We start from the raw sequence: 20,205 nt of genomic DNA, 5'->3' as shown, positions 1-20,205 counted from the left end.
TAAAGTCGGTAATGCATTCTACGCTATGCAAGTAAAATCCTTCAAAGCTACCAAAGCAAAAGGTTCTTTGACTACTTAGAAAATTTAATACAAGTCATAAATCTGCTAGCTATGAGAATGTGACATAGACAATCCATATGGCGGATTGTGATGACCAAATGTTATTGATTGATAAGTTATATTGTCTTAATTAATTAATGAATCCCTTTAAATGCATGAGTATGGGTTTAATAAAGAATTGATTCATCGAGATATCATTGAGAACTCGAGATTAGACATGTAGTAGTTGGCGGAGAAAAGTTGTGATCCGTGAATTTCGATACTCTGATATATCATAACTATTATAAGTATTTGAGGCTCACTTGTGGAATACGATCATCCTTTGCAAGGGGTTGATTCCACCATTGGGACTAACATAGTGTTGTTCTTTTTTTCTTTATCCCACACGGAAGTACATATATGATGGCATGGATATAAAGTTAAGGGTGAGATTTTTGAACAGTTTTACTAATAAGATTTAAATAAAGTCAATAGTCAGGGGGACATTAGCCCAGCCTATATGAGCATAATAATCAACAACTTGATGTTGTGTGAAAGATTATTGATACTTGGACCTAATAAAATATAAAAGCTACTATCTTGATTCGTCAACTTCCGTCCTTATTGTGAGGTTACCATGTAACTAATAAATACACATGGAGTCTTTGATTTTTGCACAGGTGAACGATGAATTCATTGGGTGTATCTACGAAACATGTGTGGTTATATTTAGTTGGATTAAGACTTATCAGGTAGTTTTATTGTTGGGTTCATTACTAGAAAGGTTTTTAAATGATCTTTTAAAAGATTTAAACTGTTGATGGCTCATTTGTAATTGTTTAAATATTTTCAATTGCAATGATTTCATGGTCCAAGATATAATCAGCCTGCGATGTAAATCTTCAATGATTGACCATGACAATTGAAGGACAGGACGATGAATATTTACAACAAAAATGTATTTTAAAAATCTTTCTTCACAATAGGACAATGAAGAAATTCATAAGATAATAGAGCACCGTACCTGGTATACTCCTGAAACCTTAACTCATCTTTATATACGTGATAATACTCTAGACAGGAGCGTAGAAAAAAAAAAAAAAGAGCCCTGGATTCCACTTATCATGTGATATAAAGGGAGAAATGTGCGGGGCTGTATACAAGCAGAGTTAGCTCAGTTAGCTCGCTTGACTCGACTCGAAAAAGCTCGATTTGACTTGGTTCGAAATTGAGTTTGAGCTGATTTTTTGAGCTCGAAAAAAATTTCAAACCGAGTTTAAGCTTGGTCATATTTGACTCAACTCGGATCAAACCTAGCTCAAATCGGACTCGGATCGAACCAATTTGGTGACTTAGTTACTTTGATATTAATGTTGCTCACCAACTATTTGATGAAATGACCCAACCAAGTGTCTGTTGGTGGCAAGGAAGGTATGTATGTGAAACAAGTACTCCCTTTTTTTTATTTTCATGTTGCCCATGAGGTGTTTGATGAAATATCTATGAAAATCGTTGCTGCTATTTTACAAATAATGAGAATTTGAGATGCAGTCCATATGTTTATGAAAATGCCGTAAAGGCGAAGTTGGCTCGAACTCGGCTCAAACTGGCCCAAGCTATTTATTGAAACGAGCTGAGCTGGCCAATCAACCTCAAGGAACGAGCCAAGCGTAGTTCAAGCTGGGGTCGGCAAGTGGCCGAGCCAAGCCGAGCTGTGCCAAGCTTGACTCAATTCAACTTGTGCACACCTCTGGAAATGTGATTGTATGGCACATGAGTTGATCTCGAAGGCAAACCCAATGAATTCAAACCCTCTCCTCATTCTATTGATTAAAAAATGAGAGAATATCCAGAGAAGACGAGTAATCATAGCCGTTAGACCATCAAGTATAAGTCTAGCTGATCTAAGCCATTGATTGTAATCCAGGACCATCTCACCTGATAATGAGATCCTCTTTTCTCCCACATTGGTTAGGCAGACCACTGGACACAGATCATCCATCTTCAAGTCTATGTAAAAGTATCAAGATCGTGTTGACGGTCGGATCACCCACTCATCTGGGCCATCCATCAACCTCACCATTTACAAAATACTCAATTTTAATTTCCTGGGTCTCATGGCCGTGACATCTAGCCAAGGTGACATGGAGGGTTCATATCACATATAGGTCATTTTTATAGTATAATTTGATTATTATGTTATAATAAGTTTTCAGAAGGATAGGAATCAAAGCTTAGCCCCACGTGATGGATGGCCCAATTCAACAATTAGATCTCTACTGTAATCAGTATGGAACGTTCATCTTAAATTCCATTGATTGAATGGTTAGGATCATCTAATCGAACTAACTTAATGAGGGACGAGCAATCAGAGATGGGCCCAACATGGTTGACAGTTTAGATAAATGATCAAAACTTCTTCATCATACTCAACATGGACCGTCCATTCTTACAATCATTGATCAACCAATCAGAAACAATAATCAGATGAAGACATTAACCATTAGATTTTCATTTCACCAATAAACCGACTTAGGTTTCTAAACACATAATTGGAATTGGGTATTGTCCCACTCATCGTAAGCACAATGTGTCGAGATTTGATTGGATGATAAACTCATCATATGTGGGCCCGTCGAGCACTCTTACCTGGCCAAATAACTTAAAAACATGCTTTGTGTGGTCTGCTATTCAATCAAATCCTAAGACGTTGTGCTGTGAATAATATCCCATTCAAATCCATCTAGACATTTCACTACACGTCATCATGGCCAACGTGTGGAGTGGATCAGCCTGACACTGCGGTCCACCTGATAATAAAAGGCAGGTGGAGCTCAATACAGGCAGGATGTAGGGCTGTCAACGAGTGGGGCTTGAGCCAGGCAAAATAAAAAAATTCAAATGGGCCAGGGACGGTGCAAACCGTTCAAAATCCGGGCCAAGCCAACCCCAGGTTAGGGCCGTTGACACGGCGGAGCCAACCATTAATCTATCGTTCAGGACCGTTCATCTAGTTGGTTGTACTGTAGATGGAAAAATGCTTCAAAGACGCGTAGATCAGACTATCCTAGCCATCTGATCAGTGTCCCTGAAAGCCACGGCATCGATGAAAAGGTAAACGGTCTAAATTCAGGCAGAGGGAGTGAGGAAAACCGAGGTTACTCTTGAAACATGACCACCCTCCCATGACGCAACAATATATGCAGGGAGCCTGTGCAACAAAAAGTTCAGTGGGACCCACAGTGATGCGTGTCCAAAATCCAATCCGTCCATCATTTGAACTGGATTAGGTTAGGATCACAACCCAAAAATCAGGTGGATCCAAACTTCAAGTGGGCCACACTACAGGGAGCAGTGGGCACGAGATACCCACCATTGCAAGTTGCAACCTTACTGGACCCACCGTATGTTCATGTGCCATCTAATCCGTTCATAAGGCGAATCAATACTACCAAGTTCGAAATTTTCTGTGGGCCCCACGTGTTTCAATGGTGATCGTCCCCATTAACACTTTTCCCTGTGGCGTGGCCCACCTGACCATTGGATCGGCCTTAATCAAGGCCACACATCTTAACATGAGCTGTTGCGCTTGACGGACCGAGTGGATTTGACACACACATCACAGTGGGCCCCTCAGATCCTTTGACTTCTAACTCCTCTAGCCTCGGACGCGGATTTCCCGTGAAAGCCTATGCCAGGAAGCTCCTACGCAAGTATGCTGGGTGGGGCCTACTGAAACGTATGTGAGAAATCCATTCCGTCCATCCGTTTTTCAAGCTCATTTTAGCAGTTGAGACTAAAAATTCGGATGATACGAAACTCAAGTGAGTCACACCATAGGGAAAATTGGGGAAAAAAAAATCCTACCGTTGAAACCTTCCTGGGCTCCACCTTGATGTTTATATGATATCCAAACCGTTTATAAGGTCCCATTCCCATCCCAGTGGGATGAAGTTAAAACATCCCAAACACAGCCTGATACAAAACTTTTATGGCTGTAAGAATTCTTCAACGGTGCTCACTGAATTCACACTGTTTCCTCTCGTGTGGCACACTTGAGTGTTGGATGCACCTAATTTTTGGTCTTGCATCCTGAAATGAGCTTAAAAAACGGATGGACGGGATAGATTTCTCAAGAAAATCTTTTTGGGGCCCACCCAGGATCCATGTGCAGGAAATTCATGCGAAAGGCTTTGGCAGGAAATTTCACCCACAAACGACACACAACCTCCTACTTGTTGTGAGATAGAGGGTCTACTGTAACACCCCGTACTTTCCAGTACTCGGGTGTTACCATTTAATTTAATTTAATATAAATACAAAGAATAATACAACCTAAATATATATACACTATGAAGTGTATATACTTTGTAAAGATTTAAAATTTCATGCTAAAATGATACATATGTGTTTAATATATACAAGACATTATGAAAATAATATTATATTAAACAAACACAATGAAAAATAATTTCACAACATAAAATCAAATTTTAAATAATAATGTAGCAGTGAATATTTTTATATTCGAATGTATACAAAAATCATTAGATATTTTAATGAAATTTTATATTTAACAATATTATTAAATACAAATATAATTTTAATTAAATATAATATTGTATATTAAGAATTATTTATATTAATGAATGTGTGAACAACAGCATGTAATTAGTGGTATGTTAATATTAAAATTATATATATATATATATATATATATATATATATATATATATATATATATATATGTAAGAGATTTTAAATATTGTAATTATAGGTAAGATACAAAAATAATAAAAAATTATATTAATATTAGTATCAGTTAGTAATATATGACAAAAGCCTTACAAATGGCCCATTAAGACCTTTTAACCGTTGACGTCAAACTTCGGGATGATCTGACCGTCAGATCAATGAAAATCCCCAATTTAGAGACAAAATCCGCATGTATGGCTCACCTGAGACTTGGGTCAACCTGTTCTTTGGTCAGAGATATTAAGTAGGCCCATCAAGCGAGATGGTCGGATCAGATCTCCCGCAGACTTCATGATGGGGCCCACACAAGGGTGCGCATGCACCACAGCCAGCGTGCAGGACGTGCACCAGTCCGCTCGAGCATTCAAACCGGGCGCTGACCCGCTATTTCCTTACGTAGAAAGAGATCTCTCTCTCTCTCGTTGCGCCAGCCGACGGACAACGTCCGTTTGGGACACGTTGGGGCCCACCATTTCAGATCAGATGGAAGATCTAATCCGTCCATCGTGTCTGGGGCTTGTGCCTCACCAAAAACCCAGTTATTTCATGCAAATATGTACCCACGTGTGGCCACGAATCCAGGCGCTTATAGACCGCGAAAAACCATGTTTCCAAAAATGGAAACTGCCCCTGCTGCCGCCAACTTGGCGATCCGTGTGAAGGGTCTTCAGCTGATCTCGCTCGTCCGTTTAAGGGGCTCTCAGCCGTCCGATGTTGGTGGTTTAGGTCTTGCAAACAAAACCACGACCGGTTTTTCCTACCCATGGTATTCAAAGGTGGTTTCGGCCAGAGAAGATCCGGACCGTTTGCTATTGATCCAATGGTTTAGGAAGGGTTAGGGGATGTATAAAAATGGCGCAAGGATCGAGAGATAGGGCACTCCTCCATTTTCACAGCCGCAACCGAAGAAATAGCCATTTTATTCTCCTCCCGAACCCACCGCCCAAACGACCCTAAAGCTTCGAATGAACTCTCCCATAAGCTCCCTAGGGTCCATGCGAACCACCCCATGCTGTCGGATTGAAGGAAGAAGCTGAGGGAAAGAATCTGCCATTAACGGCGGAGCTTCTTCCTCGTTCAAGTGGCGCCAAACCGAGTTGATTCGGGTCGAATCCGGCAGTCCAGTGACTGCGCTGGACTTGCAACAGAGATGGAAGAAGAAAAGGAAGAAGAAGAGAGAAGCGAAAATAGGAGAGGAAGAAGGGAGAGAGTGCGGCTGTTGTGCAACCCGACCCGACCCAAACCGAGCCGCGACCCGAGTCGCACTGCTGGCCGAGTTCTCGTCAACACTGACGAGTGAAGGGGAAAGAAAGGGAGACAGGAAGAAGAATGGGATAGGGAGTAGAGAAAGAAAGGAGAAAGAAGGTGATGGCGAGGTGCGGCTGACGGCACCATATCCAACTGACCGAGTTGCTGGGCCTTGTTTAGGCTGCTGACGAGTTGCGTCTGAGTCAACTCGATCCAGGCCCCTGCTGGATGAGTTTGAGGAAAGGAGAAGGAAATAGAAGAAGAAAAGGGAGTGAACGAAGGAGAGAAAGAGAGAGCCAACTCGACTCACCTGAACTCGGCTAGAACTCGCTGGAGCTGGCCGTGCGAGTTGGGCAGATCTGGTGTAGTCCAGATTCTTGCCGGAGTTCTCTAGCATAAAAGAAGGAAGAAAAGAGAGAGAGAAGGGAGAAGGAATGAAAGAGAGAGAGAGTGTGTAGATGGTGGTTGTGTTGAGTCGAGTCAACTCGACTCGAACCGAGTCAACTAGGTGAGTCCATTTGTTTCCTCAATCCAGATTTGTTTCAATGCATCATTATCATCGCTAACAATGTTATTATTAGTGTTGTTAATATTACCAACGATTAACCGCTAGTAAGATATTTAGGATAAAACTAGTTATGATAAACAAATTTCAATTAGTAAATCATAGTGTTTCATTTATCATTCTTAAACCTTTATAAATGATAGCGGATTGCACTAAATGATGTCATCATAATGATTATTAACAAATACTAATTATAATATGAATATTGATAAATATTTCATAATTGTTAGATTAACTCTAAAATTAATAATACACCAAGCAGGGTTCAAATTCTAAGAAACCTAGCATAGACCTAAACTTTAGGATAAAATCCTAAAGCTAAGTAATCTAAACTCTAGGTCAATACCCTAGACATAGATAGTGTGTTAGGTTTAAGTTAATTATAGAACTTCATAACTCATGGTAGATCACAGTGTCTAGTATCATGGCTAGATTCACTATTATTGACTATATATTAGCATTTGAAAATACTTATCATGGGATTAGTATAATACTTGTCAATGTAATTAGTTCTTATTGTATATTCTACTAATATTACATATATTATCCTAGAGATTATTAGTCATTATAAAAATATTAGATAATGTCGGTACGTGCAAATATGAACTTATGAAAATATGGATGAATTAAAACTCCTATCATGAATAGTATTTGGCCCACGGTACAATAATATTAATAATATTAATATTAATAATAATCTTGGATTCAAATCCTAGGATCTAAGCATTTAACTAAACCCTAGGACGAAACCCTAATTCCACATTAAAACCCTAAGATAGATAACTCAAACCCTAGGATATGATCTTAAACCTAGGTAGTGCGTGGAACTTGGATCTAATGGTACAAATTCATGAATTGTGTTAGGATTCAATTCTATAGGCGCAAGCACCTTGCGACACTAGTAGGTGATTCCAAGTATAAGGTGATGATTCTTCCCCTTGAGCTTTCCATCTTCCCATTAGCTTAAGTTATAGTTTTTATTGAAAATTATAATTGATATCTCTCTCTTATAATCACATGTGTTAGCTAGTGGAAATTGAATTGTCATGTTACCTGCTTAATGTTCATCCTGTATATTTGTTCATGCTTTTGGATTATTTGTGTATTGCTTATAAACTTTAAACTAGTACATTAGTGGGAAACCCTCACCTATAAATGTACACCCATACTTAGAATGTAACCCCACTGGTTGTGATTAAAATGGACCTTCGACTTAGTGGTTATTGAGTGGTGGTCTAAATGAATCATTAATGTGGGCCTACCATCCAGGGTTGTTGTGTCCAATAGTTTTCAAGGATGGTCTTTTATCGCATGGTTTTGATACTTGCCCCATAAGGCCTATTTTGATAATTACCCTATGTAGCTTGTTTGATATCGCCCTATGCGGCTTTGTTTTGGTATTTTCCCTATATGGGTTTGATGTTTTATACCATGCAACTATGCGATGGTAAGCCCCATATACTGTAATATGATTGGCTACTAGTCGACGGGTTTCCATTAAACATCCTTAGATGGTAGCCTCATGGGCTGGGGATGGTGGTAATGGGACACTATGCCCGAGCCATCGGCCTACGCTGGGCCCTGCGCTCCCTGTAGTGACCGTGAGCTTATTCTAAAATGGCTGATTGCAATTGGACTAATAATGGACTGACAAATCATGCACGCATAGCATACTACGACGGCTTGGATCATTATGCCTATACGATTACGCTGCGAGTTGCGCTAATGACCAGCCGATCGATTTATGATGATGACTTGGATCACTCATGCCCATACGATTACGCTACGTGTTGCGCTGATGACCACTAACATCTTTGGGTGACGACCCCATTGCCTGTCTGGATGTTTTTCCTGGGGCACCGACCGTCCGGATGATTTACCCGGGTCGATGATTGCATTCATGCATTCATGCACCTAATAAGACTGCATTTACTCTGTTTTGGTTGTCTGGATGTTTTATACTATCTCTTACCTAATGTGGCGGTGTGTAATCTTGAGGGGAATTCACACTGAGTTAGCCACTCATCCATCAAATATACAACCGTACAGGTAGTTCAGGTGGCTTTAGTGATATGTATGTTTAGACTTGATGAGGAGCATGGTACGATTGCCAGGGATGCATGACTGTATTTACCTGGAGGAGTTGCGTGATCTTGCGGCTTATATTTATATGCTTTCCGTTATTCTTCATGTATTAAACTCTCGTAAATCTTGTACTTGTTAAATTCAGAGACATTGGTTTGTATAAGTCATTATGGACAGCTTCTTGTAAATTTGAATGATAATAAAATTTTCCTTTATGTCGATTTGTCCACACTACGCTCATTTGCTTATTCTGATGAAGGAAAAAAAAATGCATACTCGAATTCAACCATCCTTTAAAGCTAACACTCGGGTTTTTGGGACACGGGTCATATACTCGGGTCTTGAAAATTGGAGCGTTACATCTACCATATTCGTTTTCGATGCCGGCTCTACTGAATCTCGGGTTAGAGCTAATCCCACCCTTCAATTTCGGTAGATACCTATCAACGGTCATGATCGCTATCGGGTGGGCCAGGCCGCAGATGTGGATAAGACTGAGGGTTTTCAGTACATGGCAAAACCGCGCGAGAAATTCTTAAATACGGGAAGATATTTTTCGCATTTCTGCAATTACAACGGCTTCATCTTTCAATTCTCGTTCTGGAGAGAGTGGAAAACGCAGATAAAAGCAGAAATTTCCAGCCACTCATATTCCAATCAGGACTGTTCATCTTCCAATCAGGACCGTCCATTGAGGGTCCTTTGTTTTCCAGGGGCTGATATCCCAATCAAAGGCCTCGATCTTTCAATCAGGACCGTCCATCTAGTGTTTTTTGAACTCTCTCCCTCCCTCTTCTCTCTCTCTCTCTTGAATGGCGATTCTCTCGCTATATCTCAATTCAAATCGTCTCTTCCTCTTTCCTTCTTCTCATTCACATTTCAATGCCGACGCTTTCTACAAAACCATCAGAGGTAGCGGCAGGGATTTCGTTGTTTTTTCGACGCATTCAAACCCTAAAATTCTCAAACCGAATCGAAGATCCCGGTACGGGCAGCAGCTCTCTGTGTACGACGAAGACGAAGAACAGGACGAGGATGATGAAGATGAGGAAGAGGATGAATCTCTGTCTTCGGATGTGAGTTCCGCTCTCTCTTTCTGCAGCATTTCCGTTTCTAGATTTTTGTGTTTTTCGTTTTTCTGTTTTGGGAATTTGATTCGGGTTTTAATTCTTGGAGATTGCGGTTTTGTTGGATTCCATGTTGTAGTCAGCTTTAGGGTTTAGGGTTTATGCTTGTACTGTTCTAAACTATACTTTGTCTTATTTCGCTGGCTCGGCGTACTGTTTGGGATGAAGTAACATGGTAATGCTGCTATTGTGGGACCCTCATGGTGTGTGTATGACATCCAATCCGTCCAACTGGTTTGCCGCACCACGATGGTCGATTGCCCAAAAATCTGGCCGATCCAACCATCGGGTGGGCCACACCATCGACAACAATATGCAATCCTCTAAAGCCTCCAAAATCAAGTGGTGGGGCCCCACCATAGAAAACGAATTGAAATTGGCCAATCCCTCTAAACTCAAGTGGTGGGGCCTACCTGATGATTGGATTGACCTGATTTTTAGGGTGCCCCTTCAACATGGTGGGTGGCTTTGTTTGACGGGTATGAAATGGTCCTCACCCTTTGAATTTGGAGGTTTTTGGGTGGTTGTACATTGTTTTCTTTGCTGTGGTCCGCATGATTATTCAATTGGCCCTTAGTTGCAAGATCCTTCCAATCAGGTTTCGCTCCTGCTCCGAGTCGTGTTCCCACCCTGCTTCCCAGCCCCATTTATACTTTCTAATGTTTTGAAACAGACGCCTTACTGCTCCCGCAGCCGAATCTGTTACCGCTTTGTGCAACTATAAATTAGCCTGATTTTAGTGCTGGGTTAACCTCCGTTGGGCAGGTCATGCACATACAATGTGGGCCCACAATAGCTCGGTCCTGGTACTCTGTGCGTGCGTGTGTGCGTAACAATAGTTTGGTCCTGTTACTTCGTGTGCATGCATGCATGCCCATATTTGTGTGCATGTGCGCGGGTGTACGCGTTGAGGAAGAAAATACAGCAAGAGTTCGTGTTCAGCTGAAAAAGGTGAATATTCTATAGCTAGGATCCATTGATATGGGTTGGCATTCTATTCATCCAGAGGTTGGATTAGTTTTGACCAACCTGCCCACTGAAATGTTTGGTCCAGGTTTTAAAACGTTGCATTTTAGCATGCTATCATCGCAATTCAGTTTATTGTTTGTGTCCTTTTTTGGGTCTAAAATGGCTGTCACATGTGAAAACTTTTTGGCACTTCAATTTTGCAAATTGATCTCTAGTGTCGTAGCATATAGAAAACATCGCCCTTTCTGGTCAGTGTGATTGTCTGTTTGATTATATTCATTCTTCCCAGGATGAATCTACAGAAATGAAAGAATTAAATGGTGATCTGCGTCCTAACCAAAAGCCATTAAACTTTCTGTCAGAGAAAGAAACTCCTATAAAACAAGGTATTCCTTGAAGCATTTATGAAACGTTTTCAAGAAGGTTCAATAAAAAAAAGTTAATCCTACTTTTAATGCAGGTACTTGGAGACTACCAAACAAGGGACTGCGCAAGGGAAAACCATCAAAAACTGTGCGAGGTCTTAGCACACACAGTTCTCTGGGTTTAAAACATGGGAAGAACTCTAGAAATTCTCAAGATGTTTATCTTGCTACGAACAGATCAGGGAAAATGCACTCCGACGATATGGATGTCAGAGGAAAGGTATTTTGTATCTTATTAGAGATGTGCATTTGGATGTTCTAAGTGGGGGTTTTTGGGCAGTGATGATTTCGGTAACCATGTAATGCAGGATCCCGTTAACATTTTCTGTCCCAAATCAATTTCCACAATGTTTGACCTGAACATTACCAATATTGATTTTCCAGTGAGGACATGTTTGGAAACCATGGATTCCATGCCAAACAGCAGAGAGGGAAAAGGTTTTCCTTTGGTGTGACGATTTCTGTTGTTTGGATAGCAAAGGAGAGGATGGATTCCACCAAGCAATTATTATGCTTTTCCATTGTTTGGAATCTTGGCACAAGAAACTAGGTGAGTCTTGTGAGAGGAACATGCGATTTCCACTTGCTACCCAAACAATAACTCAAAATTGGAATCCATCCATTTTTCGATAGTTCTTATGGAGATCATAATTGGATAATTATTGTTTTTTTTTTTTTCCCCTTGGATTCCATGTATCCAAACACGCCTTATAAGAATCCACCCACAAGAATTGGGACCATATGCAGCCTAAGACTGGCTCCGTCTGTTAAATTTTTTCGGTATCCGAGCTTCACATTTTTCTGTTTGTTGTAGGTGAAGAATGGAGGCTCTATGGAGAGCAGGTTCCGCCAACTATCAGAAGATTTAGATTTTGATGAGAAATGGTTTCCTCTTATTGATTACTTGAGCACTTTTGGACTGAAGGAATCTCATTTCATCCAAATCTATGAGAGGCACATGCCTTGCCTTCAGATAAACGTGGCATCTGCCCAGGAGAGATTGGAGTTCTTGCTGAGTGTTGGCGTCAAACATAGAGACATCAGAAAGATACTTCTGAGGCAGCCACAAATTCTAGAGTACACCGTGGAAAACAATCTGAAGTCTCACGTTGCATTTCTAACGAGTTTAGGCATCCCAGATTCCCGAATAGGGCAGATAATTACTGCTACTCCATCACTATTTTCTTATAGTGTGGAACATTCTTTGAAGCCCACAATCAGTTATTTGGTTGAAGAAGTCGGTATTAAAAGAAGCGATGTGAGCAAAGTTGTGCAGTTGAGCCCTCAGATTCTGGTTCAGCGGATTGACAATTCATGGACCACTCGCTTCTGCTTTCTTTCAGAGGAATTGGGGGCACCTAGAGATAACATAGTGAAGATGGTCGCGAAACATCCCCAGCTTCTACATTACAGCATTGAGGATGGAATACTCCCAAGGATCAATTTCCTAAGGAGCATAGGGATGTGCAATTCCGATATCTTGAAAGTATTGACGAGCCTCACTCAGGTGAGTTTATGAAATCCTCCTATTTTTGTCAAATTTCTGCTGTCCTATTTTCTCACTTGAACTAGACTCCAGTTTGCATTTTCAAGGTTTAGAAACCATGTTATGATCCTGTAACAATCGAGTGGTGTTACCATTATATAATGGTTATGACTGTAATGAAACATAAAATGGAAACTCTGGCCCACAGGATATAATGAGTGTTTTTTTTTTTTTTTAATAATTATTTTAATTCTTTATATATACTGGAAAATGAGATGGGCATTCAGGTGCCTTCACCTCAAGGATAAGCATTTAGGTGGCCTTACTGAGATTTTAACTTGAAAAGTGGGCATAATGCCTTAACGATGAGCATTTAGGTACTCTTACCTGTTTTTTAGCTTGAAAAGAAGGAAAAATGCCTCAACGATAGGCATTTAAGTTGGCTATTGACCCTAATAAAAGTGCAGCATCTTAAAAAATAAAAAATAAAAATTCCTAAGAGAAAAAAATTCATGTGCTCTTATTTAGATTTTTAATTTGAAAAGTGGGTAAAGTACCTCAAGGATAGGCATTTAGGTACCCTTATGTGGATTTTTTAACTTGATAGTTGGGAAAATCCCTCATGGATAGGCATACATCCCATTGAATTTAGATGGATTTCAATGTCTTTCCATTACAAGTGTCCTTGCTTGGATTTTTTGCTTAGTAAATGGCAAAATGCCTCAAGTATACGCATTGTGGTGCCCTTACTAAGTTTAATACTTGAGAAGTGGGCAAGATACCTCAAGGATAGGCACGTAGGTGCACTTTTCTTGATTTTCAAGTAGAAAAGTGGGTAAAATGCCTCAAGGATACGCATTTAGGTGCCTTTTCCTATATTGTTAACCTAAAAAGTGGCCAAAATGCCTTGATATGCATCTAGGTGCATTCACTGGGATTTTTAACTTAATGACGGCAATATGCCTCTAAAATAGGCATTTAGGCAGCCATACCAAGATTCGTAGTTCAAACATGCACAAAATGCATTAAGGATAATCATCGAAGTGCTCTTAGTGAGGTCTTTCACTTGAAAAGTGGACAAAAAAATAGTGTAGCGATGTGCAGAAAAAAGAAAAAATTATGATGTTCCCCCATAATAGGTATTTTCTTCAAAATAGGCATAAGGTTCATCTTTGAGTATTGTGGTAAATTGGGCAATCTAAAACAAGGTTAATATGATGTTGGATGTCCCTCACAGGGGGAAATCCATCAGGGAGAGCTTCTAGGATAATCGCCTCGAATTCCCTCATTACAAGTGTTAAAGTCTCTGGGATCACATCAGACTCCTCTTCCTCCCTCCTCCTCCACCCTTGATGACCAAGTTATGCATCTCTCCCATTTCCTTGGACTCTTTTTTGAAATCCTTCATAAGCAGGAATGAATGCCCCTTCACTTGGGAAACTTGACGCTGGTTCTTCCCTTTCAAAAGGGGCAAGGGTGTTATTTCTACCATGTTTGAAGATGCAAACATTGTCCTTGCCTCTACAAGTAAAGTCCACATTATACTGTCATAGTCTGCCCATTAATAGATAAGAGCCTTCCATATGTACCACGTCACAAACTACTTCAGTTCATCCTCATAATATCTGCCAATGAAAAATGAAATCTGGCATATTCGAGCTACCTTGGTTTCGTTGAACTCTTTAATCAACCCAAATGTATATGGAAAAGGGTGCCTTTCTATCTTCAACTATAGTTTGTCCACCATGGTCTTGGACACGATGTTCTTACTGCTACCTCCGCCTATGATCACATCACAAACCATTCCATTGATTGTAAATCGGGTCTTGAAGATGTTGTGTCGCTGCAACTTTGGATCTTGTTTTGAGGTGTACAATAATTTTCTCACAACAAGACACTGCCCTTGATCTTTGTATGTCCACTCGTCATTGATATCTTTGTGTTGCACATCTTTATCTCATTCTTTTTCTTTAGGTTTTGATGGGAAATCTTCATCCTCCCACGAATTAGTGGTCAAATTAGTTGTCTGTGTATCAGGACACTGATTCGACTGATGACCGGGTAGGCTACATTTGTAACACTTCCAGGGCGGGTTGAGCATAAGGTCTTAAGTGCAACCTTGGAGTTGGAAGGTCCCCCTACTGTTAGCTCGCCCACTCCCTGGATTTTGATTCACCACAACGTGCGGTTGGGAACGTTCCTAGGTAGGAGCCTTGCCTTGAGCTTGCATTGTGGCCCATGGTTCCACAATAGTAGTACTACCTCCTAGTTGGCTTCTCAAAGTCGACCGATTCAGTAGCATCTCCACTCTGGTCACCATCTCGATCGTGTCGTTAAGGGTATAGATGGGTTACATCATAACTCGATCTTATATTTCCAAGCACAATCTGACTGTGAACCTTGCTACCTGCTGTGAGTCGGTCTCCGCCAAGTCATTACGTGAGGATAAGCTATAAAACTACTCCGCATAATCTTTCACCATATAGCTTACTTGGAATAATACTTGGTCATAGTCTGCTAGTAGCAATCGTGCTCGCATTAATTGCTTCATCCTTTGTCAGGTTTGTACCAATGCTTTCGATTGCCTTATTCGTGAGAGTCAAAGTTGTTTCTACTGTGCCGAAGCTGTGCGCTTAAGCTTATTGGCCACAAACTTTACCTTTTTCTCCTCGGGGACCTCCATATAATCGAAGAACTGATCTACCTCAAGTGAGCCACTTCAGGGAGTCTTTGATATAAAGTTGGTTGTTGAAGGGAGGGAAATCAACCTTAAGTCGATAGTCCCGATCTTGCCTGATGCCTCGTCTACTTCTTCATCACTATAATTATCAGCATGCGGTTGTAGTCTATGATTTGGTGCATGTGTTGGACCAGTGGGAGCACGAAGCGGTTGACCACCCCTTCATTGGCTGCAAACCAATCTAATTGCCTATCAAGGCCGTAGTCAATTGAGCGATCATTGCCTTCATCTCCTGCACCTCTTGTTGGTTTTTTGTTGGAAGGTTTTGAATTTGGCTCTTAACGATTGTTCCCCCGGATTGCTGTTCACAAGGTTGTGGCTGCCCATTCTGTAGATGGAAGCTATTGGTCTGAAGAAAAACTTCACTCCGATACCAAATAGCGTATCAGTGTGCAGAGAAAAGGAAAGAGATCACCATCTTCTTCCTTAACAAGTATCCTTGAATCCACAAGGAGAGAATTCCCATTTCCGCAAACTAAAAGCAGATATTTTATTAAATAGAATGTCTTTACAAAGCACATACAATGTCTTTAAATAGGCAACATAGGCCCAAAACCCTAATTCAATTAGACCAAACAAATTTTTAAAAATAAAAATTTGTTGAAAATAGTAAAAACCGTTAGGATCCTAGAATTTGAATAAAAATCCCAAAATAAATATACTGACACAAAATCAGTTGCTACCCTGTAGAGCTCGTCGAGACCTTTCCAACAATATGTTCTAGGTGAAAATTATAGATCAGAGTGAAAGTTTTATCCATTGGAACCCATAGTGTGCACCAGTCTATTTTTTCCTTGGATCAAACTTCTCGACCCTCCTTTCAATCTGGACTGTCTATGAAGTCCTTTACTCCTTGTTCCTTGTTCTACATCACTACTAAGGGGATCACTTGTTGAATCATGCGAAGTTCACAACTAGGCCTTGATGTATGCACCCAGTCACACTCACTTTTGTTGGCCGTAATATGACCACGTAAAGTGAGCCAAAGCACTTGTCATCAAGACCTTGAACTCATACATCCTCGGGTCTCGGAATTAGTCAAACTAGTACATCCATAAGTCAATCTAGTCTAAGCATGATGGGCCTCCTGGTCTAAGTGTCTAAAAAGTCTAATACCAAAAGCATATATCCATGACACACTCACACTCTTATGTGGAGTAAGGTAAAGGCATGGCGACTTGTTGTTGTGCTCGATGGTGGAAACCTTCTATCCTGACTCCTCATCAGTCCCATCACACAAGATGATAAAAAAATAAGCATAACCACTGTTTCGTCTTTTAACCTGCTAAATGGTCATGGACAAATATAGTATTGAGATCCATGGCCCACAACCACCGGTTTGTCTTACAACTTGCTAAATGGTCATGGACAATTATAGTACTGAGATCTATGGCCCACAACTCTCCCTTGGACAATTGTTGTTGTGTCTAATCTCCAGTTTCCAAGGACAATGAGAGTAGTCCCTCTCTTTAACCGATTCATTGTATGATTATGATGTTCCACACACATTAATATGACTAATGAAGAAATGTCTCATTAATAAGTGATGTCTTTAGAGTATGAACATTGGTTTTCTAGGGCACAACCCCAACACACAATGTGTTGAGGATAAGCATTTAGGTGCATTCCCCATATTTTTAACTTGAAAGTGGGAAAATGCCTAAGGGATTGGCATTTAGGTGCCTTCACATGGATTTTTAACTCGAGAATTAGGCAAAATGCCTCTAGGATAGGCATTTAGAGGCATTTAGGTGCACTTGGATTTTTAGCTTTGAGAGTGGGCGAAATGCCTCTAGGGTGGGCATGGAGGTGGACTTTTGCATATTTTTAACTTAATAGGTGGCCACAATGACTCAAACACAGGCATTTAGGTCACTCACAAGGATATTTAATGTTGAAAGAGGGCAAAATGGATTTAGTATAGGCATTTTGGTGCCCACACCAAGATGCTTTACTTGGAATTGCCCAAAAAGCCTCAAGTATAGTCTTTTGAGCGCCCTTCACGAGATTTTTAACTTGAAAACTCTGCAAAATGCCTAAAGGATGGATATTTAGGTGCCTTCCCTATATTTTCAACTTGAAAGTGGGAAAGTGCCTAAAGGATTGATATTTAGGTGCCCTCTCATGGATTTTTAATTTGAGAAGTAGAGAAAATACCTCTAGGATAGGCATTTAGGTGCACTTGGATTTTTAGCTTTAAAAGTGTGCAAAATGCCTCATGGTAAGCATTTAGGTGCTTTGTTGCATATTTTTAACCTAAACAGTGGTCAAAATGATTCAAGGATAGGCATATGGGTCATTCACCAGAATATTTCACTTAGAAAGAGACAATAGAGGGTCTAGGATAGGCATTTTGGTGCTCATATATAGTGTGTGTTTTTTTTTTTTTTTTGGTTTTGTTTTTGTTTTTAAACCACTTAAAAAGTGCTCAAAATTCCCGAAGGATTGTCATTTAAGTGCACTTGATGATATTTTTAATATGAAAGCTGGGGAAAATGCCTAAAGGATCGGCATCGTCGCATGCCCTTAACATGATTTTTAACTTGAAGGGAAGGGCCAAATGCCTCAATGATAGGCATCAGGTGCCCATACTGAATTTTTAGCTTAAAATGTGGGCAAACTGCCTCATGAATGGGCCTTTTTTGTGCCTTTACATGGATTTCTGGCTTGAAAGCACGCAATATGTCTCGAGAATATGCATTATTGTTCCCTTACCAAGATTTTTACATTGAAAATGCTCAAAATGACTCATGATAGGCACTTAATTGCCCTTATCTTGATTTTTATCACGAAAAACTAGGGGAAATCCCTCTATAGGCATTTAGGTGCCCTTACCTATATATTTATCTTGAAAAGTGAAATCTCAAGGATTGGGATTTAGGTGCCCTCACATGGATTATGCTGGTACCAGGCAAAGGTGCAGCCCACATGGTGTATGTATCACATCCAACCCATTCATTGGATGCGTCCCCTCATGTTACCTTTAGGGACTAAAAATCATTCGATCCAAAACTGTGGTGGGCTACAGAACAGGAGCAAGGTGGGAGGAGACGCTCACCCTTGATTCTCACTGGGGCCCACCTAGTCACAGAACAGCCTGGTTTTTGTTCCGACCCTTCATCCACGGCAGATAAAGGGTATGGACGATGCTGGATTCTGTATAAACATGGCAGGGCCCCCATGCAAATCAAGGGTTGGCATCCCCTCAGGCTATCCCTTGTTCTGTGATCCACCTGAGTTTCCATTTGGGCTGGTTTTTGGATAAAGTGAAATGAATCACCTACGAGTCAGATGTAGTGAATACATCACGTGGGCCCACTTATGCCCGGCACTGGAGCACACCCCTTGGATTGTTAACATTATTTATTCTGTTGTATTGGAAGATAACCACAATTTTTCTACAGGTATTGTCGCTGTCGTTGGAGGAGAATCTAAAGCCCAAGTATCTATACTTGATCAATGAACTCCACAACGAGGTGCATTCCTTGACAAAATACCCCATGTATTTGAGCTTGTCTCTAGACCAGAGAATCCGGCCTCGTCACAGATTCTTGGTTTCCTTAAAGAAAGCTCCGAAAGGTCCATTCCCTCTGAGCTCCCTCGTTCCAACCGATGAATCCTTCTGCCAGCAGTGGGCGGGAACCAGTGTAGAGAAGTATCAGGCATTTAGACAAACTCTTCTGCTCTCTGATTTTGCAACGAAGTATGGGAGAAAAAGATAGCCAGTTTTGTAGTGTTGGAAGCCAAGATCCCGCCTCTTTTTCAGTTTTGTGTTGGTTGGCATGGCTTGTTCGGTGATCTTGAAGATAACAGTATATTTCTCAATGGGTATTGGCATGGTTTTCTTTGGTTGTGTCAGGGAAGAACCCAACAAAACAGAGTTGCAGTTCCAGTGGTACTGGTACCTGTCGGGTCCACATGATGTATTCTCACCATCCAACCGGTCTTTCAGATGCGTCATCTCTGAAAACCCCCACCACCCAAAACTCTGCCTGATCCGAAAAATAATGTTGGCCGCAGCAAAGGGAACGAGCTGTGAAGGAATGCCCCACCCTTGAATTACACAGGGTGGGTCCCCACCTGAGTAGTAAACAAGTTTGAATCTTGGCATAATCTTTCACCTGAACAGGATGAAGGGTCTGAACAATCTTGATTATATATATACACAACATGGTGAGCACCCCATGCTAATCAACTATGGGTTTTCCTTCTCAATATGTTCCCTGTGTTGTGGCCCATCTGAGTTTTGGATCGGTTTGATTTTTTCGCTCTGGAGGTGTTCTGAGATGACCCATCTCATGGATGGGTTGGATTGTGTGAACTCATCACTGAACCCCACATCTGCGAGCAGGTCTCTGTGACAAAATACATCACGTCCTTAATTAACGTAGTCTGTAGAGTGGAGTCTTTGACCTTGTCGCAGTTTGGTTTCTCATTTGCACGAAAGACACAAGGGGCTGGATCTGAGCTCTTTTTACTGATGAGTGTTGTCATCGGCTGCGGGCCAGGGCTAGTTTGGAGAAGCATTAGATGTTTGGGCAGACTTAAATATTCTTTGAGTTCTGAAGAACTATGAAAAGAAAGGATGAGCCGTTGACTGCCACGCCGATTCACCCATGTTTCGGAAGAGCAGTTGAAAGCCCTCCATCAACTTCTGCGGCCGTTTTGGTTGTCTTTAAAGCTGTTCATGAACTGCCCATTCGGACTTTCGGGTTCATACAAGTACTGTAAGTTTGTAAGCCTCAATGTGTTAGTATTTACCTTTC

General features: G+C 40.9%; 1 protein-coding gene across 2 annotated transcripts; it reads left to right on the top strand.

Moving 5' to 3' along the window:
• The first annotated feature begins 9,130 nt into the window (after positions 1 to 9,130).
• LOC131219524 (transcription termination factor MTERF9, chloroplastic) lies at positions 9,131 to 20,205 on the top strand. Of its 2 annotated transcripts, XM_058214715.1 has the most exons (5): positions 9,137 to 9,768; positions 11,078 to 11,174; positions 11,249 to 11,433; positions 12,028 to 12,720; positions 18,844 to 20,205. In XM_058214715.1, exons 1-5 carry the CDS (start codon positions 9,505 to 9,507, stop codon positions 19,159 to 19,161), a joined length of 1,557 nt encoding a protein of 518 aa, XP_058070698.1. In that variant the 5' UTR covers positions 9,137 to 9,504; the 3' UTR covers positions 19,162 to 20,205. The 2 variants fall into 2 exon arrangements, with proteins under 2 accessions (XP_058070699.1, XP_058070698.1); XM_058214716.1 differs by lacking the exons at positions 11,078 to 11,174; positions 11,249 to 11,433 and having other exon boundaries at positions 9,131 to 9,768.

Source organism: Magnolia sinica, chromosome 11 (genome assembly GCF_029962835.1).
Source record: "Magnolia sinica isolate HGM2019 chromosome 11, MsV1, whole genome shotgun sequence".
Lineage (NCBI taxonomy): Eukaryota > Viridiplantae > Streptophyta > Magnoliopsida > Magnoliales > Magnoliaceae > Magnolia > Magnolia sinica.
Note: the sequence above shows the minus strand (reverse complement) of the source record. Positions and strands in the feature narration are given on the sequence as shown.

What these genes read in the sequence shown, in the direction of transcription:
- LOC131219524 (XM_058214715.1), top strand. Translation starts at nt 9,505, where the DNA reads ATGGCGATTCTCTCGCTATATCTCAATTCAAATCGTCTCTTCCTCTTT. An exon ending in ATGAATCTCTGTCTTCGGAT is followed by an intron (nt 9,769 to 11,077) that starts GTGAGTTCCGCT and finishes CATTCTTCCCAG; the next exon opens with GATGAATCTACAGAAATGAA. An exon ending in TATTGACGAGCCTCACTCAG is followed by an intron (nt 12,721 to 18,843) that starts GTGAGTTTATGA and finishes ATTTTTCTACAG; the next exon opens with GTATTGTCGCTGTCGTTGGA.